The following is a 26516-nucleotide window of genomic DNA, read 5'->3' on the forward strand; positions in this document are numbered from 1 at the left end:
GCACATAGGGGTTCCCTTAGTAATTTTCCACCCTCCCACCGCTAGAGGGATTGAAATTCCTCATGGGAGTTCCTCTGTCTGCCCGAGTATCTGCACTGTGCAGACAGCGTGCCCAGACTTTGCCGGTTTTGCTGGACAGCAATAGCCTTGGCAAAGCAATGTCCTGATTTACCAGAACCAAAACAGAAACCAAACCTTCACTATTTTCTGGATCAGTTGCTTTTCTGTTGATAGTTTGAGGACTTGATTTGTTATCTTACACCAGTCAAGAAGACAGCTGTGTTTTAACATAACTTCTGGGTCAGGAAGTTACAAAACTGAACTGCTGGAAGCTGTTGTCAGGAAAAGGAAGCCTGTGAATATTGAATGGGTTTCAAATGCAGCTGGTGTTACACAGTTAAAGCTCATTTAGGTTTATATTTAACTTGCTGAATGCACATAGGGGTTCCCTTAGTAATTTTCCACCCTCCCACCGCTAGAGGGATTGAAATTCCTCATGGGAGTTCCTCTGTCTGCCTGAGTATCTGCACTGTGCAGACAGCGTGCCCAGACTTTGCCGGTTTTGCTGGACAGCAATAGCCTTGGCAAAGCAATGTCCTGATTTACCAGAACCAAAATAGAAACCAAACCTTCACTATTTTCTGGATCAGTTGCTTTTCTGTTGATAGTTTGAGGACTTGATTTGTTATCTTACACCAGTCAAGAAGACAGCTGTGTTTTAACTTCCTGCAGTCCCACTGGGCTTCAAAAACAATGGCTGTAATGGGCACTGTGGGTTATGGGCTATATTTAGACCTTTCTTGAGTTTTAGTAGAATATATATGGGTCTGGATGAAGGCTACAACCCATTTTAAAAAGGTCTAGCTTGATGTTAAATGAATTTGCACCATGATCTTCCAAACAATTCTGCTTTTTGCTATTAAAAAAACAAACCCCAGCACTGCTCATGTTTAGAAAGAAATTGAAGGCTTTTAACACATTTGAAAGCAAAGGAGCCAGAAACTGGAGAGGAAAGGGGAAAAGAGAGGAAGAAAAATTGCCTGTAGTTAGCAGGGAAAGGAATTTTTAATAATTTAAAATTGAAGGCTGAAAACACCTCTAAATATTAGACGTGCAAGTGGTGCTTATACAAATCACATCAGTGTCTTGTACAAGGCACCTGGTACCCCAAATGTGTCCTTGTGAATGTTTTCAGCTAAGAAGCTGAAAATAAAGATGAGCTTTTACCATCTGCTTGAAATACCACCAATGATATATACAGAAACTGATTGGCAGATATGACTAATTAATAAGTTATTATTTGTTAATGCTTTGAAGTTTGCAGGCTTTGGCTGCCTGGTGTCACTGCAGTGGTGCACAGAAGTGCTTCATGATTTCTCTTCCTTGATGTTTATTCCTGAGTTCTGACTGATGTGGTGAGAAGAAGGAAAGAATAACAGCCCATCAGGTTACTCCTCTTACAAGCTATGCACTGGGTGAGACAGGCTGTTCAGAGCAGGGCCTTATCCTGGTGTAACAGCACTTTATTCACCTCAAACATACATGTAATAGAATGAATTATGGAATTTAATATAAGGCCTTGTGTTTAACTAATGTAATGTAATTGATCCTCTTATCAAGTATTTGTCAGAAGAAATTGAGTAGCTAAGTTTGTCACAGACCCACAAAATAATTTGGGTTAAAAAGGACCTCCAGAGAACATCCACTCCCAACTGTTCAAAACGTGTCTTTAGATGAGATTGCTTCGTATCCAGCTGAGTCTTGAACACAACTCCAAGGACAGATTCCACAACCTCGCAGAGCCACCTGTTGCAGTATTCCACCACTGCTATTGTTAAACCGAAAAGCTAAATACAGACCCATTTTCTATATAAATAGCGTCTTTGGCCGGTCCTGCTCCCTCTGGTCGGTATCTCGGTGTTTGGGGATCCCTGCTCCCGGTGCGTCCCGCAGGTACCGAGCGCAGGGGAAGGAAGGGTCGCTGCTGCTGCGCTTTCCTCGGGCGCGACAGCCCCGGCTCCTGCCTCGCGTGTCCCTGTTACGGGTGGAAAAGCCAGCGCAAAGCTCGGACAAGTAAAACGCGCAGTTCACTTCTAATGGATTTTCTTTCTCGCCTCCTACAAAGAAAACAGCGCGCACCGAGCGCCCCGCGGCGTGCCTGCGGCGCCGCCCCGCCGCGCTGGTGCTGCTCCCGCTCGGCACGAATGACCCTGCCCCTCCCCTCGCAGCTCTTGCTCCCGAGGCCGTTCTGGAGCGGAAGCCGCTACGGTTTCGGAGACGAGGCTACGCAGGAATTGCCTCGGGAGCATCCCCGGCTCCCGCCGCCACCACCGCGCCCCGCAGCAGGCTTTGCCCGGCTCCAACATGGCGGCCCGGGCTCTGCCCTGCCCGGTTCCAAGATGGCGGACCCGCTCCCCCGGGGGCTTCCCCGCGCTCCCGCCCCTTCCCGGCCCCTCCTGCGCGCGCGCGGCTTCACCTCACTTCCGCTTGTGCAGCAGCCATTTTGTCTTTCCGCCGCCGCTGCTGCCCGAGCTTCTCCCTCCCTCCTGCCGCCGCGGGCCGCGACATTCCAGTTCCCCCCCGGGCGCGGCTCCCGCCGGGCCGGGGCCGATCCCGACCCCCCTTCCCTTATCCCGGGAGGCTCCTCCGCAGCTCGGGCGCGGCTCCCTCGCCCCTGCCGCGCGATGTCCAGCGAGGAGAGCTACCTGGCCATCCTGCGGTACCTGACGAACGAGCGGGAGCCGTACGCGCCGGGCACGGAGGGCAACGCCAAGCGGAAGATCCGCAAGGCCGCCGCCTGCTACGTGGTGCGCGGCGGCACCCTGTACTACCAGCGGCGGCAGCGCGACCAGCAGCGCTTCGCCGAGCTGGAGGTGGTGCTGCAGGCCGAGCGCCGCGCCCGCCTCATCCGCGCCGCGCACCTGGCGCCCGACGGCGCGCACCGCACCCGCCTGCAGACCTGGCAGGGGCTCTCGCAGAAGTACTGGTGGAGAGGTGAGCGCCGCGGCGGGGGCGGCTGCTCGGCGCGGAGCCGCAGAACCGCGGCTGCAGGGCACCGCCGTGGGTCCCGGGGTCACCCCGGAGCGCATGGCACAGGACCGCGTCCAGGGGGTTCTTGAGTATCTCCACTGATGGAGACTCACAACCTCTCGGGGCAGCCTGTACGGTCACGGTCACCTTTACATTTTCTCCTCGTGTTCCGTGGAACTTCCCGCGCGTTAGTTTCTGCTCGTTGCCTCTTGTGTCATTGCTTGGCACCACCGGGACCTTACTCCGTGCTCCTGACGCCGTCTGTTTAGATATTTATACACATTAATACGGTCCCATCAGTCGTCGCGTCTCGAGGCTGACCGGGTGCAGTTCCTTCAGCCTTTCCTTGTAAAAGAGATTATTCAGTCCCTTAATCATCTTTGTTGCCCTCCTGCCCTGCTGTACCCGCTCCAGGAGTTATCCCGTCCTTCTGCTGAAGGGATGTTAGTGTGCCCTCCGTGGCGGGACCAGGAGGGCGACTGTCACTTGCAGTATGACCAGTGCCTTTAAACGCCACCTCGAAGCACGTGGTCTGTGGGCAGTGGCATTGTGTCACACCCCGAGAGGCAGGGCTCACTCTGCACAGTACATCTTGGTCAGCAAATTGTCCGGGGCTTATCATCTGGTGGTGGTACCTTGAATATATGGAAGCACAGAGTACAGCTGTCCCCTCCAGGTCTTGCACACAGGCCAGGTAAGACAGTGACATCTCAACTGTGCCCTTGGGATAGGGTGATAATCCAGTCCACATGACCTGGGTTAGCTTTGGACCTCATTCATGCATGCGATGGTGTTCATGTTAAAGTACTACAGCTGCCAGTGGTGGCAGTCCTGGCACTCGTTGTTTTACTTGTCTCTTTCTTGCAATGTGAAGCTGAAAAGACCAGACTAATTCTCACTGGGTTCTGAGTGATGCCGCAGCTGTTACAAATGGTGGTGCCTGAACAGCACTAATTCCCAATTGGGACTTTCTTTCGCCTGAGGGAATGACTTGGTATCTTGTTCCCTTTGGATTTGGTGTTCTGCTTTTAGCCCTAGGTATCCATTAAACAAATAGCCTGCTTTTAACTTGCTGTGGGCCCAGTGTGTGTCTGTATTGCTTCTCTTGTTCTGCTCTCTTCATCCATCAGCAAGTCTGTAATTTCAGCTTTAGTTTTCCCTATTTTCAGTTGGAGGACTTTTGCTCTAGCTGCAGCCAATCCCTCCAGTCCAGATCTCGTTGAATTGAAGATCTTTTCATGTGAAGAAGGGATGTGGCATCTCAAAGCTGATATACCTATTCTGGATGGTGGTTTCCTTGCCTTTATCTGCATTCTCAGCATTGTACTGTTCTGGCATCTACTCTCATCCTGTGCTGGAAACTTCCTCCATGGGTCTCAGTGTAGCTTCTGTTCGTCAGGAGAAGGCATTCTGTATTATTTTGATCTTATTGGTCACCTTTATTTGCACACCCTAAATCGTCTTGCTTCTCTTATGCTGAGAATACTAAAATTCATTTCAGTTCAAGTTTTATGTTTCTTACATGTGTCTCCCTTAAAACAATGTTTTCCCTGCCATTACAGTACTCTCTGGCTGCTATGGAGAGCAGCTTTGGCCCAGCTGTCATCCTGAGACGGACATCAGCCTGGTGTGTGTTCTGTAACTGCAAGGCCATGGGCTCAGGGGCCAGGAACAGTGTTAGGAATGTATTTGCAGGCCAGAGACCTCCTGTCTATTTCAGATGAAATCAAGGAGATGTACAAGCTGTTGAAATGGGCTTTAATATCTTAGGTTGCCTTAAGTTTCTGTTTTCCTGATCCTTACAGAGATAGGTATTTAATGATAGTGCAAGTCGTGTTCTGAGAAGATGTGAGCAAGCAAGTCTAAGTCTGTGTCAGCAAAGCTTTTGAGCTGTGCCGGATTTTAAACCATAGAGGCCCAGCTGCTATATATGCTTTTATATTGTCCTAGTGAAGAGAACAAGTTTGGATTGAAAGCCATGCATGGAAAATGCCATGGGATCCAGAAGAGGACCCTGCACTTAGGACCTGTTGAGTATCTAAACTTATTTTCAGAATTGCAGAATGTGCCACGTTGGAAAGGACCCACAAGGATCACTGAATACAACTCCTGGCCTTGCACAGGACCATCCCCAAAAGTCACAAGAGTCATTCCTGAGAGCAGTGTCCAAACACTTCTTGAACTCTGTCAGGCTTGGTGCTGTCACTGCTTTCTTGGGGAGCCTGTTGCAGGGCCCAACCACCCTCTGGGTGAAGAACTTGTTCCTAAAATCCTACCTGAACCTCCCCTGACATAAATTCAGGCTATTTCCTCAGGTCCTGTCATTTATATTTGGTTCCACTGGTTAAAGTACTGGTGGGAAATTGATTTATTTAAATTCCAAAATTATCAGCAATTTATTTAAATCAGTGTTAATAGTACCTATCAGTGTCATTGCATGTAGCACAGTTGATCCCAATTTTGCAAAAGCTCATAAGTGAGCATTCCAATTTTTGTCCTCTTCAGGAGGAACCAGCCATTTGTGTGGGCTAAATACAGAATTATATTACATTTGTCATTACCTTGGGATGGTGAGACTAAATGTCTAAATACCTTTTTTTGTTTTTTTCAGACTTAATAATCTTTCTAGGAGGGTTTGCTTGATGTAGTGACATTCTAAATGTTCTATCTCAAATGAGCAGTAGAAACATACAATATCATACAATGGTGTGAGAGAATCAGAATTGGTAATGTTGCATCAGAGAGGGAGAGTGTAGGTGACTGACTTTATTTCTCTTGGTTAGTATGTAATATTTTTGATTATTAATTATTGATGTTTTGCTGATCTTCTGCATAGTTATTTGTTTATAGTAAATTGAATTAAGATTAGAAGCCTAATCAAGCTCCATTAATTTTTCTTAGGTATTCTTAAGCAGGTTAAAGATTACATTAAAGAATGCAGCAAGTGCCAGGAAAAGTTAGATCGCTCTAGATCTCTCTCAGATCCTTCTGAAATGCTGGAGGAACTAGGACTGGATGCAAAATCTCATGAAGACAGTAATGAAACAGATGATGAATTGAGTAACACAGCATCAATCCCAGCAGCATCCCCAAAGCCTGTGAAGAAGAAACCAATAGCAAAGCACGAGCTTGTGTTTGTAAGTACCATTGTTTACATCTGAATGGATTTGCATTTTCTGTTACTGCATTCTTGATCATATACTTCTTTTCCATTGTTGTGATAATCTTGTAACAATAAGACTATAAATTTTGCCAGAGATATTGAATGTGTAGAAATGGGATACTGGTGTATATGTCATGGAATTAGTTATAGGGCATCATTGCTGGGAAATAAAGTCACGCTATATATTATGCATATAGAATCTAAGATAAAATGAATGGCAGAATTGCCATTGCTTACAATTGCCATCACATACAAGATTCTTATGGGCTCTATATCTTTTCCTTAATAAATGATGCTATACTGATATATAAAATTCTTGTTCATAACTGCAGGCTCACATGCACATAAAGACATTTGAATTTAAAAACTTTTGCAGACTGTAGCATAGAAAAATACAAAGAGCTTTTTGAATGTGTCTTCTCATTTTTCCAGTCTGTTTTAATTGTGTTTGGAGGGAGGGTGAAACTTAAAGAAAGAAAACAATAGTAAAGTTAAGCTCTATATTCTGCAGGCTTGAACTGATTTTATGGTTGCAGAAAATAATCCTTTTCTGTGTTTCAATATGAATGCTTAAAAAGGCACAATCTAAATGTAATGAAGTTCTCAAATGTTGTTTATGACAGGTTGACAGTAAGGGCCTTGTGAAGCAGTCATCTTCCAAACATTGTCTGTCAGTCTTAAACCAACTGAATCAGCAGAGGCTTTCCAATCAGTTCTGTGATGTGACTTTGCTGATTGAAGGAGAGGAGTACAAAGCTCACAAATCTGTCTTGGCAGCCAACAGCGAGTACTTCCGAGAGCTCTTCATTGAAAAGGGAGCTGTCACTAGTCATGAAGCTGTAGTGGATCTGTCAGGTGAATTGCTGTGGGTTTCAAAGCTAGAAATCATAATATCCTAAGTAAGGAGTACAGTATTCAGTCTTTTTTGATTGTTGAAGACAACCAAATTTTTATCTTGCTTTTTTCTCTGTTTTAATCTAAAAGTATTTTGTGTGGTTCATAATGCAAAAGTGATCACTCTGGTTTTGCCTAATGTGATTTTCCATGGACAGTGGTATTTAATCTTAAAATTTCTGAGAAGCTTTTGATGGATTTCTACCTTGCTTGGGCGTATTTCCTCCTTGTATTAGTCACAAATGTTAAAAAGGGAACAAAATCAAATGCTTGAGTACATCAAGCGGGGATGTTGACAAGCTGCTTGGAGAGTTGTTCAGCTTAACAAATGCTAAATTGCTTCTTCTTTCTGTGAAGCAGAATTATGTGTGTCTGCTTATTTCTCAGACCTGGTACACAAAAGACAGAAGCTAAAATGTATGTTCTAAAAGTAGCTCTGTAGTGATGAAGAGTAGTGTACAGAATATATGCCTTCTGCATTGCTTTCTCATTTATTAACTGTCTATCTCTGCATGAATAATAGGCATGCACAAACAATAATTTTCTAATGGGATGATCCAGAAGGTTCCCCCCATTAACTATTTATTATTTATGCAACTGTGGACAGTTATACCAAATTCTTATATTTCAGCATTTCTATCTATAGATCCATATTTTTATTGTTTTCAATAGCTACTTCCTTATTTTTCTGCCACATCGCTTGTTACTTAAGACCTGGTACTTTCTGAATGTAGCAGTTCCAGAAAGACTGAATTAATTCAGTTAATCTCCTCCAAAAGTATTGTGGCTCTCCCAGCATCTTGAAATATTCCTCAAAGAATTTTATTGTGAAACTCTTTAAGCACTACTTCGCTATTGGAAACGTTGTCTGAGCTTACCCACACATAGAAACTACATGAGGAGGAAGCTGTAGTGTAAATGAGAATTAATTGAATGCCAGTGATCGGCTTGTTGTTTCCAAGTGTGTTTTGCTCTAAATTTCAGGCTTAACTGTATCAAAGGTGAACTGTTGTAATCATCATGGGATATTTTGGGGTAATTTCAGGTCATCATTATTTGCTCTAATTTCTTGTTTTATTCCTGGTAGGTTTCTGCAAGTCCAGTTTCCTGCCTTTATTGGAATTTGCTTATACTTCAGAATTAACGTTTGACTTCTGTAGTATGGCGGAAGTAGCCATGCTCGCCCGGCATCTCTTCATGTCAGAGGTCCTTGAAATCTGTGAGAATGTGCACAAACAGATGGAAGAGAAACAAATTACAGTGTACCAAAAGGGAGATATTCAAACAGTAGAGTCAACACAAAATGTAGCAGAGCAGGCCGAAGTGCAGGTGCAGCCCATGGATGGTGTTGAGCAACCTAAACTCACAGCCAGTGAAGTGCCAGTAGCTGTGAATGGAGCTCCTTCCTCTGCTGGGGCAGAGGAGGCAGCAGCACCCCAGCCTGACCTCCTGCACCCAGAGCCTCTGGAGGCCACTGCAGGTGATCCTTCCAAGCCTGTGGAACGGTGTGAAACAACTGAAAATTACATCAAGATCCAGCTGGTAGAGAGCATTTCAAACAGCCTCTGCAACAGACTCAGCACTGAGCCATCGGCTGCGGAAGCCATGGATACACAGAGCCAAAGGGAAACGGAGACAGTTCAAAATCAGAGTGATAAAGCACTTGTGGACTCTGCTTCTGAAGACTCCTCAGAGACACTCAAGCAAAAAAGTGATGAGCAGAGCAGCTCCATTTCCCAGCCAGAAAGCCTCGCTTCCAGCCAGGATGATACTTACAAAAGCAAGCTTCGCCAGCGTTCTGTCACTGAGGGGGGATACATCAGGCTGCATAAAGGAATTGAAAAAAAACTGCAGAATAGAAAGACAAATCCTAAATCTGCAGTGCAGCAGGTATTCTGTCATTAGACCTTGTAGTTACCAGAGTAATTTGTAAGCTGTGACAGTTGGGCAAACAAAATCCCAAAAGCATTGACTTGGTATCAGCATTCCTTCTATATTGAAGGTCCTTAGAATGCTCACTGGCCACAGTCTAGGTTGAGTATCTTCTCACAGCTTCTTATGGTTAGACAGAAGTTGTATCATCTCCCCAAAATCCTTAATGATCTGTGAATTTAATTCTGAGCTAGCTTGTGTATGTCAGTCATAGATACATACATCTATCTGTTAGAGAAGTGAGATCCTACATTTGTTCAGACTTGACAACAGCATTGGGAATGAAAAATTTTAACATCCCAAGCAGATCTTAAGATGTAGTCATGAGTCACAATAATGCATTCCTTTTACCTTCTGATTAGGGTCAGTGAAGAGAAAGGTTCAAAGAGCACTGCCGTTAAAAACTAACACCTGAACATACTAAATGTTAAGTAATTGAACTAGTTCCAGTCACAATTTTTTTTTTTTTATGAAACAGTCTTATTACTATTTCCCTTTTGAGAGCCTTTCCAAAGGAGTCCTGGCAGTTTTGTGTACCAGAGCTACTGGTCCCACACACAGGACAATAATTTGTTATCATTACAACACCCTGGTAGATAGAAACTGTAGCATTAGTGTCTTTTTACAGATGGACAGCTTAAAGCCCAGATGCTAAAAGTAACACAATCAAAATACTTGAGCAACCTATTTATGCTGGTTGGAGAGCACTGTGGCTTTGTTCTGTTTTGGGAAGGGGAATATTTACTTTTGGGAATAGCTCCCGTTAATGTATTTTGCGGTTTTTAAATCCAGCTCCTTGACAGATGAAGTGCACAGACCTATGGAAAAAAGAAATTGGTTTGGATGATTGCTCAGGATTGGACTCAGGAATAGGTTGCTGCTTTCCTAACTTGTTTTGTAGCCTTTAGTGTTTTGTGCATCCCTCAACTCCCCCTATGGCATGGGATATCCTGTAAGCTTTGGGAAGAAGACATTCTCCTGAGTTCCCAATTTTGATGCTGGGAGAATAACAGGAAAGAGATTACAGGAAAGATGCTTCTGGTTTAAATTACAGTACTTGCACCTGGCATGGAGATACTGGGGATAAGGTGTGCTTTGTAGGAATTAATTTTCCTAGCTCTTACTAATCATGTACTGAATAAAATTATTTTTGTGCTTCACAATTCAGCCAAGTTTGCATAAGTTTTCAGAGCAACAGGAAAATTTTAAAAAACACATTAGAACGTTTTCTCTGTGTCATAACATAACAATCTTAACAAATGTCTCATTCTCAAAATAGCTTCATATGGGAACTTGCAAACTGCTTGATAGCTGCACTTAGAAGAAGTGACAGGGCAGCTCTGGCAATTTAGCAAAATGAGGCCTTGATTTCATAAGGCCTTCCTTTTATAATTCTTCTACCTGTCTACAACAGTTGGGAGAACAGGATGAAGAAATTGGGATGCTTGTACTTCCTTCCCTTGCCTTATTCTCAGGAACCCAAAGGGGACACACCTGATACAGGACATTTCAACCTGATTAGAATTTGGATTCTAAAGAATTTGGCAGCAAGTTTCTACAAAGGAAGATGAGATTATCAGCTCCAGGTAGCACTGCCAATAGCACCTAAAAAAAACCCACTAGTGCCTTATTCCTAGATAAAAATCTCTAGGAAAGCTGGAATGCTCTCAACTTGACAGAAATCCTGACTGGCAGTACTCTGTGATTTTTCTGTAACTATCTGTAGCTGTCATTTAGGCAGTTACTCAGGGCTGACGAGTTCATTGTCCCTGGACTGGTAAGTCACTGTGTGACCATCGTCATAGCAAGTTTATGGTTTTTAAAAAATAATGGTTTTTCACTCACCTTGAGATCTGTAGTTTTGTAGTGAACTGAAACGAAGTAACTTTCAAGCAGCTAAGTCAGCTGAGCAAAATTAAGAGGTATTACAGAAACACAGATCAGCTTTTAATACAAACTTTAAGACAAGGTGTGAAGTACAATGCAGTAAAATTCATTCATAGGTTCTGTTTTTCTAACTTAGGTTGCCATGAAGCTGGTACAAAGAGGGAAGAAAATGAAACAGCCCAAAAGAGAGACCACAGAAAATAACGAAGTGGAAGCACAGCACAAATGCACTGACTGTGGAATGGTGTTCCAGCGGCGCTATGCACTTATAATGCACACACTGAAACATGAAAGATCTAAAGAATATAAATGCCCAGTAAGTTGAGGGGTTTGGTTTGTTTTTTTTCTGTGTAAATCTTCCTCCTTATGAAAATTAATTCTGTAATTGTATTAGTAGTTATTTTTTGTTGGCTTTTTTGGTGTATATATATTTATTTTCCTTACTGATTTCAGAGTTGGATATAGCCTTAACCTGGATGGGGTGAGGTAGAATGGAGTGCAGCCACTTGGCCTGACAGTAGTGTGTGACTTGCTGCTCAAAACAATGCTAGCATGGGATTTGCTTTTAACCCTACCAGTAAATTAGTGTTTAGTCCAGACTGGAAGTTAGTCTCACTGGGGGTGGTTCAAGCGGTAGCCATAAAATAAAAATTTACAACTATTCATTAACCTCAGACAAAATGGCTGTTGGAGTTGGGTTATAGATTTAACTCATCATATTACTGTACTTAAAACATTTGATTACTTCTGTTTGTTTTGTTTAATAATTCTGAGCGTTACATGCAAAGTAAGGTTGTAATATTTTCTGTCCCAGTTGTGTAAGAAAGAATTCCAATACGGCGCCTCCCTGCGGGCCCATCTGGTGCGGCACACGCGGAAGACGGAAGGGAGCGCTGCAGCTGCAGGTGCCGAGGGGACAGGCGTGTCCTCGGTGAAAGGGAGAACCAAACGGGAATTCGTGTGTGACATATGTGGGAGAACTCTGCCTAAGCTCTATTCTCTCAGAATACATATGCTTAAACATACAGGTGTCAAACCCCATGCATGCAAGGTAAAGTCCTTTTGCTCTCTGAGCAGATTTGTAATGCTCTCTATTGCCAATATTTTGGTATTGATGCTCTGCCCTAAAATTTATGTTAATCTTGGTCACTTCACAGTAGGGAAAACTAGTGTAACATTCGTGATAAAATTGCTTGCAGTCCAAGAATGAGAAAACTAGAATGAATATGAGCTGTGCAAGTGCATATTCTTGTGTCTAGAAGAATGTCTTCCTTTGATTATTCCTGTTTTTTAACAGACCAGTCTGTCACTGATGCAAAATCACGGGCTCGACCATCCTAGTTCCCAGGAAATACAGGAGGTTTTGTGCTGTTTGAAGTTGAACACCTGTTACATAACTAGTTTTATATTCCTTTTCCACCACGTATGGCTTTTTTTAGGTTTGTGGAAAGACCTTTACATATAAGCATGGATTGAAAATGCACTTAGCTCTCCATGAAGTACAGAAACAGTTCAAGTGTGACTTATGTGAAAAGTCTTTTGTCACAAAAAGAAGTCTTCAGGAGCACATGAGCATTCATACAGGTAAGTGATGAGCAAGGGAATCCTTTTCCTTTGCTTGGCTATTTTATGCTGCTGAAATTTAATGTTGTTCTTCAGTGTCAAACAAAACTGGTTAAAAAAATAAATGGTAGTTTGTTCTTTTTCTTCTGGTCAGGCAGCTGAGATCAAGGTAAGTAGTCATTTTCTGGGGCTAAACCATAGTTTAGTGTTATTATGCAAATGTTCTGTACAAGAGCAGGGAATTGTGGTTGGTCTGTTCCTGTTGTTTTAGGTACATATTTAATGCCTGTATCATGTCGACTCAACAAGAAATAGGCAACAGGCTGGAATGTTCTAATGCACTTGTCTCCCAGCCTGTCCTTTTAGAGGAAAAACACGCCAAGTTAAATCTCTCAGGATCTCCATATATGTTTTACAAGATTTTCTGTACTAATACTGACATTTTGTAAAGCCTAGTATCTTGAAAGATCTTAGCATGTGAATGATGGCAATATAATAATTCAGTACAGGCGGAGTTTTAAAATTGTAATTTGTTAAGGTTGTCTGTGTTTCTGGTTTTCTGGGCTGAGCAGAATCAAGAGAGATACTCAGGATAATTTGTTCTTGAAATTAAGAAATTTGTATTAGTAGTCATCACTCCCATGTTGATGAAATGGAGCAAAAACTTTTAAGGTGTTTTTCCACAAATGCAAGATATAAGCAATGCTGTGTTTCTGAAGAAGTTGTGGTTTTTTTCACACAAGAAGGCAGGTTTTTAGGCTGCTCACTTTTCCTCACTAAATCATAGTGAGGTACATTGCAGTTGCAGCAATGTATCTCTGTTTAAATACATGAAATAAACTAATTTATAGTTGCTACTCCCCCCTTGTGTGTTATTACACTAGCACATACAAAATACACTTAAAAATTCCATCAGTGTGTCATTAAACAAACTTGACTTTATAGTACTGCTCTGATTACTTAAGGTAAGTTATGTATGTGTTAAAAACCTGTCTCACAAAGCACTCCAGCGAAATTAAGGTCTGGCTTGGTAACATGTTTTGTTTTGTTTTTGCTAGGAGAATCCAAATATCTTTGCTCCATCTGCGGAAAATCTTTCCACAGGGCATCAGGACTCAGTAAACACATAAAGAAACATCAGCCAAAGCCTGAAGTTCGTGGATATCAGTGTACTCAGTAAGTCAGGTGATGGGTGGTTTTAGTGGGCTTTTATCTTTGTATTAATGATCCTAGTAATTTTCAAGACTAAAAGCAACTCCTTGTTGTAGTGTTAAAACTGTTCCATTGGCCTGGGATAAGACTTGGAAAGCGTGAGAATAAAAGGCATTTTTGTAAATACATGTGCTGGAGAGCAGAGGCTTGGTTTTAAGCTGTTACCTAGCTCTAGTTTCTTGCAGCTATTCTCTAATGACTTTGCACTGTAATTGGTGCTGTAATCAGTAGCTGTGTGGATATACAGCTTTTTTGTAGAACAGGTAAAAGAGTGTAAGGTTGTAAGAGGCCAAGGGTCTTCAGCCTGGTTTTTCCCTCTTTTAGTGTGATAGTGGATTCCAGTTGGATTTGAAGCTGTAGAGTCTGCAATGTCCTGCACTTGTGTTCAGTGTTTGCTGAAACTTGGCTGTGTTTAGGAACATTGCATACTGAGACTCACTGACTGTTGCAGTTCTCTTGATTATAAAACATATATGACCACTTAAATATTGCAATAAATTACATTTGTTTTTATTATGAATGGCATTTATTATTATTTACATGACAGCATTGTGGACTTTAGCAAAGCAGAAACTGTAACTGGAAAGTGTTCTTAGTGCATTAGCAAAACACGGATACTTTTTCCATGACCAAGCAGACTCTAGGGAATATTTCAAGTGCCCTGCAGAAGGACAAATAATGTTTAATTTTGGAACTCACAATGAGGTCTCTGGGAAGCTCTATCAGATATTAAGAGGAGTGGTACAATTTATATGATTGCCTGTAGCAACTCAAGGTTTTAAAGAAAGCAATAATTGAAAGAGTTGTTAAAAGTATCTCAGTGCTGCTGCATACTAGCAAAAATAATATTTTCTAAATTATGAAAACTTACTTCAGTTCTGTCAACAGTGATTTTTAATACTAAAAGCATTAATTTTAAAAATAAAAAGAACAGAGCTAATACATTGCACAGACACTGTTTCATGAAACATACTATGGAAGGGAATTTTAGTTTTGAAGGTAAAATATATTTATAGAACAAAAAATTTTTACTCAAGGCAGTAGGGCCGTGGATGCAAGAGATCACCTTGACAGAGAAGATACTTTGACTCCCCAGCTTCTTCAAAACAGACACAGTCCTTGCTGCTTCTCCAGCAAAGGTCTCTGCTAAGGATATAATTCATGTTGTCACCAGTGGTTTCGGGAGCTTCACTAAGCAATAACCAGACTTCAGTTGGTGGCTCCCTGTTAGGCTTCAGTCTGAACTTCTGACCGGTTGAGCAAAGCTGACTATGAATTATTTTCCTAAAATGTTCCTGGAAGTTTTGCAGTGAAGTGTGTGTTTGATTAAACTGCAGTAATGCATAACAGTGTATGGTGGTAGTTTGAGTCTTTTACTTCTCTAATGACTTTTCCAAATATACAATCCTTGAGGAGAGAGCACCAAATGCCAACTCCATTCAAGCCCCTGAGAGGTCTTTCTGATACTTTTTATGTGGATGTGCAAACTGAGGATCTCTGAGAGCCCCATTTGAACTGGGTAGGTGAGACTTTCCAGCCGAGGAGGAGGAGGTTGTTTGGGTGGCTCAAGGACTGTTACTGTAACCCTTTTTTTTTTCTCTCCAGAATGCCCATTATTCAGACAATGTAATATCAAATGTTCTGTTCCTGTATGGAAGCTTTTCTCCATTTTCAGATTCCCTCATTCCAGTGGTTGATACTATTGAAGTTTTTTGCCAGCACCTTTGCTTGCTAGCATTGCTCTGCCTCTGTCCTTTCTTGAGTCATGCAACTGTATGTTGTTACATGAGGAAGAGAGATGAGCAGCAGAATTTCTTTCAAAGGGAGAAACCATGTTTTTGATTAGACCGAATTCTGTACCAAGAGGAGCTTATATAATCATACTATGGCAAAGTATAAGTGAAGGAAAACCATAAGCTAGCCTGGGTTAAGATATGTACAAGCAGCAAGCTAAAGAATTAGTATTGATACTTTCAGATGCTTTCTTGCAGGATTGTGAATTTGAGTTTTTTTTGTTTTCTAAAAAAAACCCCTACATTAAAAACAACAAACTCCAGTTATCTTTGTGTCAGTCCTCTTTGGTTAAAGAAAGAAGCAGCTGTTACTGAGAGGTTATATGGTGTAATACAAATTTCTGATGTCTCCCAGTTGATTTGCCTTTGATTATTCACCACTAAAACTGCAGAAAGAATCTAGTTACTCATAACAGACAAAAGGGTTTCAGAGGTCCTCAAGTTTTATTCCAGGCTTTCAAATAAGCTGCTGTTCTTTTTAATTTTTCCTACTTTAGAATGCGATTGTGTTTTAAATAAATACTGATGATGCAGTAGCTGTTCTCAGTCTTCAGTTGCTATTAAAAAAGAGGGTCCCAATGCCTTTGAAATCAGTGCTTTTCTTGTATGGATGCTAAAACATTTGCTTTTACAGGTGTGACAAGAGTTTCTATGAAGCTCGGGATCTTCGGCAGCATATGAATAAACATTTAGGTGTAAAGCCATTTCAGTGTCAGTTCTGTGGAAAATGTTACAGCTGGAAGAAAGACTGGTATTCTCATGTAAAGTCTCATTCTGTCACAGACCCTTATAGGTAAGAGGAAATTAATTTAACAGATAAAATGTACTAGTCAGAGTGAGGCTGTAGAGATCTACAGCCTGTCAACAAGGCACTGCCTAGTCCACCTTTGAAGTACCAGTGGATTGATGGTCACTTGGGGTCTTGAGTACTTGAGGATTGATGGGTGACTTTACATAGCGTGGGTTGGCTGCTAACCTGGGGCACAGTGCTGGAACTAAAAAGTGAACTCATTGGAGGATAAATACTATCAGTAAAGTTAGAAACTTATGTGATCTCACTTCTCTAGAAGGGGAAGTGGAAGCTTTGTGGCTGTGGATAAGAGGAAATGTAGTTGAGTCCAACAATATTATTTCTAATTATGGAACTACTTACCATATAAGACAGTATTGCCATTAAACTTTGCCTACCATAAATAAGTGCATTTTGGCTTAAAAGACATAAATGTGCAATAATGGTTTTAATAGATTTCTCACATTAACACATTTTAGATGTAATGTATGCGGAAAAGAGTTTTATGAGAAAGCTTTGTACAGAAGACATGTAAAGAAAGCCACACATGGGAAAAAAGGAAGAGCAAAACAAAATCTGGAACGAGTTTGTGAGCACTGTGGAAGAAAATTCACACAACTCCGGGAATATAGGAGACACATGAACAATCATGAAGGTATGTAGAACACAAATAGTCATTACATCCCTCAACCCCTAAAAACACAATGTGCAAGGGGCTAATTGTTTGTTTGAGTCTGTGTGCCCTGTGTGGCAAGACATGAAGGAGTTTTTAGAGATTCTCCAGTTTTATGTGAATCCTGGTTTGGTAACTTGCTGTCAGTGATTCCCAGAAGTTGGTGTTGGGGAGTTTCTAAAGCTCCAGTCACACACAGGGACTGTGCCAGTTTGTCCTCAGTACCTGAATAGAAGAGGAACATTTTTACAAGGGACTAAGAGGGCTAAATCTGGCAAAGAATTGGATGCACTAAAACATTCTCCATTCTCAAAGGCACACACAGTTAACAAAGTACTCTTCAGATAGGAGAATGATTGCCCTAAATTTAAAAAGAAAAGAGGACCAATATTGGAAGTTGATCAGCTTCTTAATTTATGACAAGTGATAAGTTGTATGATATTCGGAGAAAATATGAAAACGTTTTGTGTTTCTTGTTAAAGAATTGTGTGCATTTTTACTTCAGATGTAAAATGTGAAATTGATTTTTGAGTATTTGGTTCTTTCAGCTGTGTTGGGAGTCTATATTCTCCTGTCCCAGGGCAAAACCCACTTTTTTTGGAAGCATGTCTCCTTTTAAAGAGCTCTTAAGAGTAAATCTGACAGCTATCTAACTATTGAAATAGAGATTTTGTTTCTAAATAGCAAAAGTGTCCTGTAGTAGGTATGTAGCCTAAATCTACAGTAAGTGTCACAGAGGAAAAGCCAGTAGTGAGATGGCATTTGTCACCACCCACACGCCCCATGAGGTATTACAGACCACAGAACTCAGAAGTTATGAGGGAAAATAAGATCATACAAACATCAGGTGCTGTATCTGAACATGTGCAGTGAAGAGGAGGGGTAAAGCTGTAGGTGTACAGAAGGATTGACAGAAGCAAAAGGATAACTGGAAATGCAAGTGACAATTTCTGTGAAGTAAAACATGGTCCAGAAAGGCATCAAAATGATCAGAATTCCAGAACTGAGCATTGTACATTTAAAATAAGGAAGAAACTGCATTAAAAGGAATCTTGAAAAGTTTTTTAAAGTAAAGTGTTGGATTGGCCTGGGCACTGGTGGAGAATCTTATCTACTGAATGCATTATGTTTGCATTATATTGTTACACAGAAATGGTAACATACCATAGAACAGGATCTCTTTCTTACACAGCAAACATCACAGTATTGCTCTGTGTCGGATCCCAGAGCATCCCTCTGGGTGCCCTGGATGGCCCAAGCCCCTGGCAGGTGGCTGGGGAATCCTGGCAGGAAGCCAAAGACTTGGGATTTTGATCCTAATCCATGGTGCAAATTACCAACCTTGTATGAAGAATTACAATCACAGAAGTTTAAGTAGAATGATAATGAATTAATCATAGGGTGAAAAGTGGAATTTTGGGGATTTTACTATAGGGGTCTAGAAGGCAAGATGGAGGGATTTGGGCGTTGTCCTTTCCTTCTTCATTCTTCTTCCTAGCCTCCATATTCTGGGTGATGCTGGCACATTTGGATTGGTTTAGGATAGAAGTTGACAGTCTAACATAGGTGATAGGTATTGGTAAATAATGGTAAATAAAGTACATGTAGTTCATAGTATAAAATGCTGACACCAGCCCAAGGGTGGGCAATGTGCCTCTTACAGACCTGCTAGACAGAGCTCTGCGATCAGAGCTCTGCGATCAGAAAAAGAATGTTTTAGATACGAGACAATAAACAACCTTGAAAACCAGAGCCAAGGAATTCCGACTCGCTCCTCATTGGGCTGGGAAAAAAGGACTCTCGGGGTCATCCTGACCGCAGGAAACCCGAGAGCTGTGTTCCTCCGCGCTGCTGTTCTGGCTGTCACTGCTCCTGGCCAGCTCTGTGACCTTTGCTTGCCTGCCCCACAGGTGTGAAGCCGTTCGAGTGCCTGACGTGTGGCGTGGCCTGGGCGGACGCGCGCTCCCTGAAGCGCCACGTGCGGACGCACACGGGGGAGCGGCCCTACGTGTGCCCCGTGTGCAACGAGGCCTACATCGACGCGCGGACCCTGCGCAAGCACATGACCAAGCTCCACAGGGACTACATACCCTGCAAAATCATGCTGGAAAAAGATACCCTGCAGTTCCACAACCAGGGCACGCAGGTGGAACACGCCATCAGCATTCTAGCCTCAGACATACAGGAGCAAGAAACCGAGATCAGCTTTGGCGCTGGCGAGGGCGAGACTGTGGTAGTGACGGGAGAGACGCTGGAAGCCATCGAAGCAGTGGCAGCTACTGAGGAATGCACATCAGTCTCTACCCTTTCTGACCAAAGCATCATGCAAGTGGTAAATTATGTACTGGCACAACAGCAGGGACAGAAAATGGCTGAAGTGACACAGGCCATTGAAACTGTAGAAGTAGAAGTGGCCCATGTAACAACAACAGAGTCGATTTAGTATATGAGAGAGCAAGAAGGGTGAGGTTCTGTATCTGTGAGAGCCAAGTGTTTAATGGGTTATCTGAGGCTTTCACTGTTGTCAAATGGTTAATCCTCAGTACTGAGTGTTGTGATGACAGAATACTGCACCACACATTAGATGGAAAAAGTACCAATACTCCAGTGTGGGCCAAGGCTTTGAAAGCTAAGATTTCTATGCTGGCTGTAACTTTAAACAAAACAAAAAGGTTAAAATAATGTTTTTGTGTCATGAAGCATCATACTGTAACTTTGAAAAATTAAAAACATTAAAAGGCTGCACTAAAGACTAGAAATGCACAGCAATTGGTAATTTTTTTGTTTGTTCTGATGTGCATTTCATCAAGTTTGTGAGCAAATTTCCTGTATTGGATTCTGTCTGTTTACTCCCAAGACAAGGGAGGTGGTAGAATGCTTTGTGTAGGCTTGCGCTTCCTGTGGCATACAGAAAAACTGAAGCTTTTTTCTCTGGGCAAATGCACCATTGGTAGTTAGTGAATCCCAGTTCAGAAGAACTTACTTAAATTCCAGGTGTGTGGGTGGCAGGTTCAAGGTTCAGCAAAATGCTGTAAAATGTTTTATAGCTGATGGGCAGGGGGACCTGTTGAGTCTGAGCAAGATGGTTGTGATCGGGCTCTCCGAGGTGGTTGTGAGTTGAAGTTGACCAGAGGACAGCCCACCACAGGGAGGCTGCTTAGGGAAGTAAACTCCTTTTCTTTTGCGAGGGAGGAGTTTGCACTGCAGCCTCTGCACACAGCCACGGTTAGCTCCATGTTTAATTGGAAGCTGTTGCCAGCACTGATGTGTGAACACAACGCAGGCAGATTCATGAGGGATGCTTCTGTTTTAGCTTTACATTTGATGTAGAAGCTGTCAAAGGAAAAAGGTCTAATGGCACACTTTTTCAGGAACTAAGTCCAGGTCGTTATGGACGGACGTTCTCTTGAACTGTATTGAAAGGAGGAGCCCTGATAATTGCCAAGCAGGTATTATGACAGTATCAGGGTAGGGAAATATGAAAATATTAGGATGGGGTAAAAATTAAATTGTTTCAAAATTACCAGAATCTCTAGAAGACCTTATTACTGCTGCTTTAAGAGAAATACTTCTAGTGCCGGTTGATACCTGGTGTTTCACCACATAGTTGGAAAAATCCTGACGGGGTGTTCCTGCAAGTAAGTGTGAATGACAGCTGTGCTTGGCCCAGGTTTCCGTGTCCCTGGTTTAATACCACGAACAGGGCACATCTTAATCTGTACAAGGTGTGGGTTCCTTTGTTGCTGTGTGGGGTTTTTTTAAGCAAGCAGCATGTCTGTCAAGGAAACTGAAAGTGCTTTGCATGTGAACAATCAGAGCTGTAGTCTTTAAATTCTTCTCAGTCTGTAGTGGTATCATGTTTTCTAGGACAGCAGTAAGATACCTGAGCAGCCAGAAACTTGTAATATTGCAGGGTAAATTTCATAAATAAAGTGACGTGCATATAACTCTGGTACCTGTGAAACAGATCCACTAAACAAAATTTCAGCAAACCCTGTGGCAAAGTAACCACCTCATTTGAATTAGTATTTCTGCTTTTCATTGTATTTAACTATGTGGATATCTGTCTACTAAGCTACAGAATGGACTGTTCTTTTTATACTTTGCAATTCTGTAGATAAGCAGTTGTTGAAATTTTTTTATGTTTGAGTCTTGGATCCAAATTAATTTGTAGATGACTATTTCAAAAGTCAGGGTCGTATTTCAGAGAAATAATGTGGTTATTTATATATCCTGCACCCCTTTACAATTGTATTATTTTCTAATTACCAAATGGAGTAAAACTAAAATGAATATTAAAAAAAAATACTGTTAGCTGTAACTTGAATTTTGTATGGTAAAGAATCTGGAGATAGCCATCCTGCTTAAAATTAAAATACTGCCATTATGATGGAAAAAGATTTAAAAGAGCACTAGATAAACTTGAAAACTTACTTCAATGTTTGTATCCTAAAACTAATTATGTATTACTAAAGTGAAGCAGTGTTCAAGGAAAAATAGCTGTAAATAGTGCTAGAACATTATTTGTATATTTAGTGTGTTACCTTACAAAAATAATATTACCAGCACCTTAGTTTAATCTTTGGTGCATTTATTTATTTGCCCAACCTCTGGAAAAAGCAAAAGTGAATCTGAATTTTGGAGCCTTCTTATCCACCGTCAAAACGCTTTTACTGACTCAATGATCTGCTGTTTAAAAACAACCACCAACCAAACTAATAACAAAAGGTTGTTTTCTAAACAAGACTCAGCCAGGAATGTCAAAGCTGAATGTTGTGGCACCCCTTTCTTAACATGCTGTGCCTTACCTTTTCAGAACGGTGTGAGGTAAGAAGGGAGTGTCACTCTTGGCTTTGCTCTTCCTATCTCTGTGGGGTTGCCTTATGTTTTAATTTGGACTTCAGCACTTAAGACATTCACTACCCTTCTGCAGAAGTCAGACTGCAAATATGCAGTTGGTATTTGATTTTTTAAAAAATAAAGTTAATGAGAAGTATCTGTTCATTAAGTATTCCTAATGAGTTCCTGTACATAATGAATCAGATTTGTACATTCTGCTGTTTTTATTTAGTGTTAGATGTATAAAGTTATGGTTATTTCTGTCACCAAATAAACTAAGCTCTGCAATGAATTGCTCTTTCAAGAAACTTTCTTTTTCTCCAGGGAAAGAAGATGTTGCAGATTCCTCTGCAGTATTTCACTGTCCATATACAGAGTCTGGCCTGGATAGTTCTACTAACACCTTTTTTTTAATTCTTGCTTAAGGCCCAAAGAGTTACGTTGTATGAGGAAAGGAAACACACTGCCCTCCTGAATTGTGTCAGAACATGGCTGTGCAAGAGCACGGTGCTAATGAAACACTGGGCATATTGACACTGAAATTGCTTTGGCTGCGAGAGCTCGGGGTGGATGAGGGTGGATGCTCAGCCCCCTGGCACCATTCTGGTTACCCCAGCTGGTTACCCCAGCTGTAACCATTCTGGTTTGTTTCAGACGTTGTTTCTCTTGACTTGGGTGTACAGCACTGCACCCCAGAGCAAGCCCCAGCCAGCACTTCCATCTTGGCTCTGCCCTGGGATGGATAGCTGAGAAGGGGTTGTGGTGTGGAGGCTGTCCTCCAGTGTCAGTCTCCTGGCTGAAGGATGAGCTGTACAGCTGCCTCCAGGTCTGGGAACAGGGTCCCGTGCCTTTCCCTTTGCTGTTACGGGAACTTCAAGGCAGCACCGATGTTGCAAAAAGCCTGATTATCTTCTGTGGTTCATCCTAAGGGAACGCTAGGAGCTTAACTCCTCTGTGAGCCCCTGTAAGTAACCAAGCTAAGTCTATAAAGAAAAGTGGGCTTTCAAAAGGCTGAGTGCTGAAGGAGTAAGGTAGGCTTCTGTTGAACAACTACTGCTCTGCAGGGATGCAACTACAGATGCACAGCAGCCAAGTGACGTGTGGATAATTTTTTTGCCCCACTTAGTTATTACAGGAGTTACAACCATGTCCATGTCATTCCTTGCTGTTGAAGGAAGCACCATGAATTTCTGCAGCCCCAGTGTTTAATGCTAACATTCAGGAACCAGTCTTACAGCTGTGGCCAGCAGTGTGGTGGAACCCCCCACCCGAGCATCTCTGGAGCAGCCCTTAACCAAGGCCTATTCTCCTGCAGAAAAAATTCCAGCTGCTGCAGGCGAGAGGCCCTGGTCACTCTCTGAAGCAGCCCTTAACCAAGGCCTATTCTGCAGAAAAATTCCAGCTGCTGCAGGCGAGAGGCCCTGGTCACTGCTGTCATCCTCAAGTGCAGGGCTGTTGGGGAGCAAGCACCCTTACAAGTCTCGAGTGACCTTTAAAGGACTTAGCAGAAAAGAAATGTTTCTTGTTCCCCTAGGAAAAGTTTTATGCTGCAGGCTTTGTCTCTCCTCAGGGGTCAAGTGCCCTGCCTTCCAGCACTGCTGAGTTAAGTGGTGCTTTTAGGTGTGGAGTAGTGCAAGCTCTTCTTGTCATGGCTTTAAATTTTACACGTGAACAGGATTGTCACACAAGCACCTGAGTAACAGGAACAGAACTAAAGCACCCCTTGAGGCCCTTGTTTCACAGTTACCTGTTCAGCCCTGCAGCTGTAGAGATGGCGGCTGCTGTGAGTGGGGACACTTCTGTCACCAAAGCACTGCTGTGATTCTGTAACGAGCTACTGAGCATCAGCCAACACCTTACATGCAACTACCATCTTTACAAATTAGGGGATGCTGGGGGTGGGGGGCGGGGGGGGAAGGAGAGGTAATTACATTTTTATTAAAACTTGCATTAACTTCAGATTAAAAACTTGTACTCCCCAGAAAACATCCATATGGGCTCATGACTTCAAGTTTTAGTGGAGCTCTTGCTACAGAACCACAAAGACTTCCTGCATATCCATCTCATCAGGAAATCCAATCCCCAGAAACAAATTTAAGAACTGAGCCACATGCCAAGCAGAAGTTTTCCAGACCTTGTTCCATGCCACTGCATCAGGAAGTCCATGCTCTGATTCCCAGCCACTCCTGCCTCCTCCTTATCCAGCCTGAGGGGCAGCTGGCGTTGGAGTGTCCAGATCTCACAAAGCTGCAGAGGTGTGGGCAGTAAATCTTGGGCTCCCACCACTGCAGACTGCTAAATGCAAGTTTGCAAACACAAACTGAGCATGCTGTGTCCAGCGTTAAAGTGCAACAGTTGATGTTCCGTGCTTTTAATTCCATGCATAACTGTGCACCTACCCCAGGCAATGGCTCCACATTTTTAGATATGAGCCACTTTCCTAAGTAAGCACAATATAAGATGCCAGTATTTCAAAATTAAACAGGAGATCTTTTTGTTAATGAAAGCAGAAGAAATAAGGGCTGTGTTAATAGGACAAAGTAAAAAAGCAAACTTAATTCTCCAATATTTATGGTGTTCTAGTGAGTCCTGACAGAGATACTAAACAAATTCTGGTGAGTTTAGAACATAACCTTTGCTTGTGTAGCTTAAGAGCAGAACTACTCAGCATTCCTCAACTTGTAGTTATATAAGGAATTCAAAAAAACCAAATCTCTTTGCAGAACACCCTTTAAGGCTACCAAATACACAGACAAAAAGCATTTTTGAAACTCTGTAGCTTCTTCAAACAGATTTATCTTATTTTACAGCAACCTATAAAGAGTTCTGGTGACACGATGAATTCCAATAGTTTAAAACCTGTTTGCCTCTTGAGAAATCAAGTTACCGTTTTCTCAAAAGCTGACTTTTCCTGCCAAGTCTCTGGAAAGCCAACTTAGGTGAAGCCACTGGCAGCACACGGAGCTCAGCAGAGTCCTGTGAGTTCTGACAAAGGGGTGCTCTACAAACCTGGCAGCCGTGGAGGTGAAGCTCACCAGGCCTGATGGCAGCTGTGGCTGCTGCCTTGGGGCTCCCAGGAGGACCACAGCTGGTTTTGCCAAAGTTCAGTGAATACCGGGATTGGGTCATCTCCGAGAATGGCTCAAGCTGGGAACTGGCACCCCTCAGTTACCTTAGAGACAGGCTGGGGACTGCTTCCTGCTGGTAAAATCTTCATTCTGAGATGCTGGACAATGCACCTCCCACCTTTCAAGGAATGAAATTAGGTAAGGGCCACACCCAGCACTGCCTGGAACACGCCATCACAGTTCACCGCACTGTTTGGTGGGGCTGTTTCGTTTTGGAATTTTGGGAGGGGACTTTTCTTGCCTTTTGTTTTTTGTTTGTTTTTGGGATTTTCTTGGGGGGTGGGGGTTGTTGGGCTTTTTTATTATTTGAATACAGTTAGATGAGTTTGGATCCATTTGCAAGCCAGTAGGCTCAGAGCAGCCCAGCTGCAGGATAGCAGAGAAGGTTGTGGGTAACTGCTCCCACCCTCACCTTGTGTCATCAATGTTCTGCAGGCTGCTCAGGTAGCAATTCCTGCTAAGCAAGCACGAGTCCCATGGGATAAAACCACACAAGCTGGCATTTCAACCACTGACAGGCACACACAGCGTGCCGTACTAAGCAGTTCAAGGTCTCAGCACACCTCCTGGAAGCACTTCAGCTAAATCAGGTCATTGATCACGAGTTTCAGGAGCCTTGAACATCCTTAGAAAAAAAAAGCCAAACCAACTAACAAAAAAAAAAAAAAAAAAAAAAAAAAAAAAAAAAAAAAAAAAAAAAAACCCCCAAAAAAAAAAAAAAACAAAAAAAAAAAAAAAAAAAAAAAAAAAAAACAAAACAAAACAACAACAAACCCAACAAAAAAACCCCCACAAGAACAACAAAAAAAAAGAAGGCTCTCTGCATACAGAAACCATGACTACTCTAACAAGAGCCTACAGCTTCAAGTAAATCCCAGCTAACATTTACCTTGATGATATTGTTCAGATCAGTCAGTTTGTTCTTTCAAGTGTCAGACATTAAACACCAGCAGACAAAATCCAGCTTGTCTGGCATCCAGTCCTGAGGAGACTGAGGCCATCCTGATGGATTTGCTCCCATGCAGCCCAGAGAAGGAAGAGAACACTTGCACTGCGTGAGGCAGGATCACTGCTCACCTTCAGCTTAGATTTAGAAGTTTCTGCAGTCTCTCACAAGGTCTAGGACTATTTAATGACCACGGAAGTATGAAGATAAATATAACTTTTGCTCTCTCAGTTGCATGGAAGGTATTTCATAGCATGTCTGCCCTTCACCTAGCAATTTCCTAAATGATTTTGAAGTACAAGGAGATTCTGGGTATGAACATCTACTTCAGACAAAGATGTGAAAGAAAGTGGTGGTAGGTTAATTAAAACAAGGAATAGATCTCTGAATCATTCTTATTTGAAGTGCTGCTTTGCTTTGTTCCTATACAAGTGATTGATATAGTACGAACCAGCTACTGAGGAGCACAAGAAAATAGCTATTCACTATGGATTACCACTATCTTAAAGGGATTTATTTAAACAAACATAACCACATGTGATGAAAATAAGTGAAAAGTTTGTGTTGCCTAGTTCCAGTAATGCCCAAATTGGTTTTGGAAGTCCTGAAAGTCAGTTTTGAAAGTGTGTTTTAAATAAACCAAGTATTTCTGCTATGGAAGAAAAA

At 42.3% G+C, this 26516-nt stretch overlaps 1 protein-coding gene across 1 annotated transcript; it reads left to right on the forward strand.

Moving 5' to 3' along the window:
• Window positions 1–748: 748 nt before the first annotated feature.
• On the forward strand, window positions 749–22068 carry ZBTB11 (zinc finger and BTB domain containing 11). The gene is made up of 11 exons (XM_041422346.1): window positions 749–2994; window positions 5932–6167; window positions 6817–7048; window positions 8175–8977; window positions 11043–11222; window positions 11721–11957; window positions 12346–12490; window positions 13528–13645; window positions 16109–16267; window positions 16744–16919; window positions 18848–22068. Exons 1-11 carry the CDS (start codon window positions 2097–2099, stop codon window positions 19378–19380), a joined length of 3717 nt encoding a protein of 1238 aa, XP_041278280.1. The 5' UTR covers window positions 749–2096; the 3' UTR covers window positions 19381–22068.
• Window positions 22069–26516: the final 4448 nt, after the last annotated feature.

The sequence above is a fragment of the Onychostruthus taczanowskii genome, unplaced genomic scaffold (genome assembly GCF_017590055.1).
Source record: "Onychostruthus taczanowskii isolate IOZ18803 unplaced genomic scaffold, ASM1759005v1 scaffold73, whole genome shotgun sequence".
NCBI classification, from domain to species: Eukaryota; Metazoa; Chordata; class Aves; order Passeriformes; family Passeridae; genus Onychostruthus; species Onychostruthus taczanowskii.

Coding starts and splice junctions, on each gene's coding strand:
- ZBTB11 (XM_041422346.1), top strand. CDS start 2,097: ATGGATTTTCTTTCTCGCCTCCTACAAAGAAAACAGCGCGCACCGAGC. Junction 13,646..16,108: donor CGTGGATATCAGTGTACTCA/GTAAGTCAGGTG, acceptor TTGCTTTTACAG/GTGTGACAAGAGTTTCTATG. Junction 16,268..16,743: donor TCTGTCACAGACCCTTATAG/GTAAGAGGAAAT, acceptor AACACATTTTAG/ATGTAATGTATGCGGAAAAG.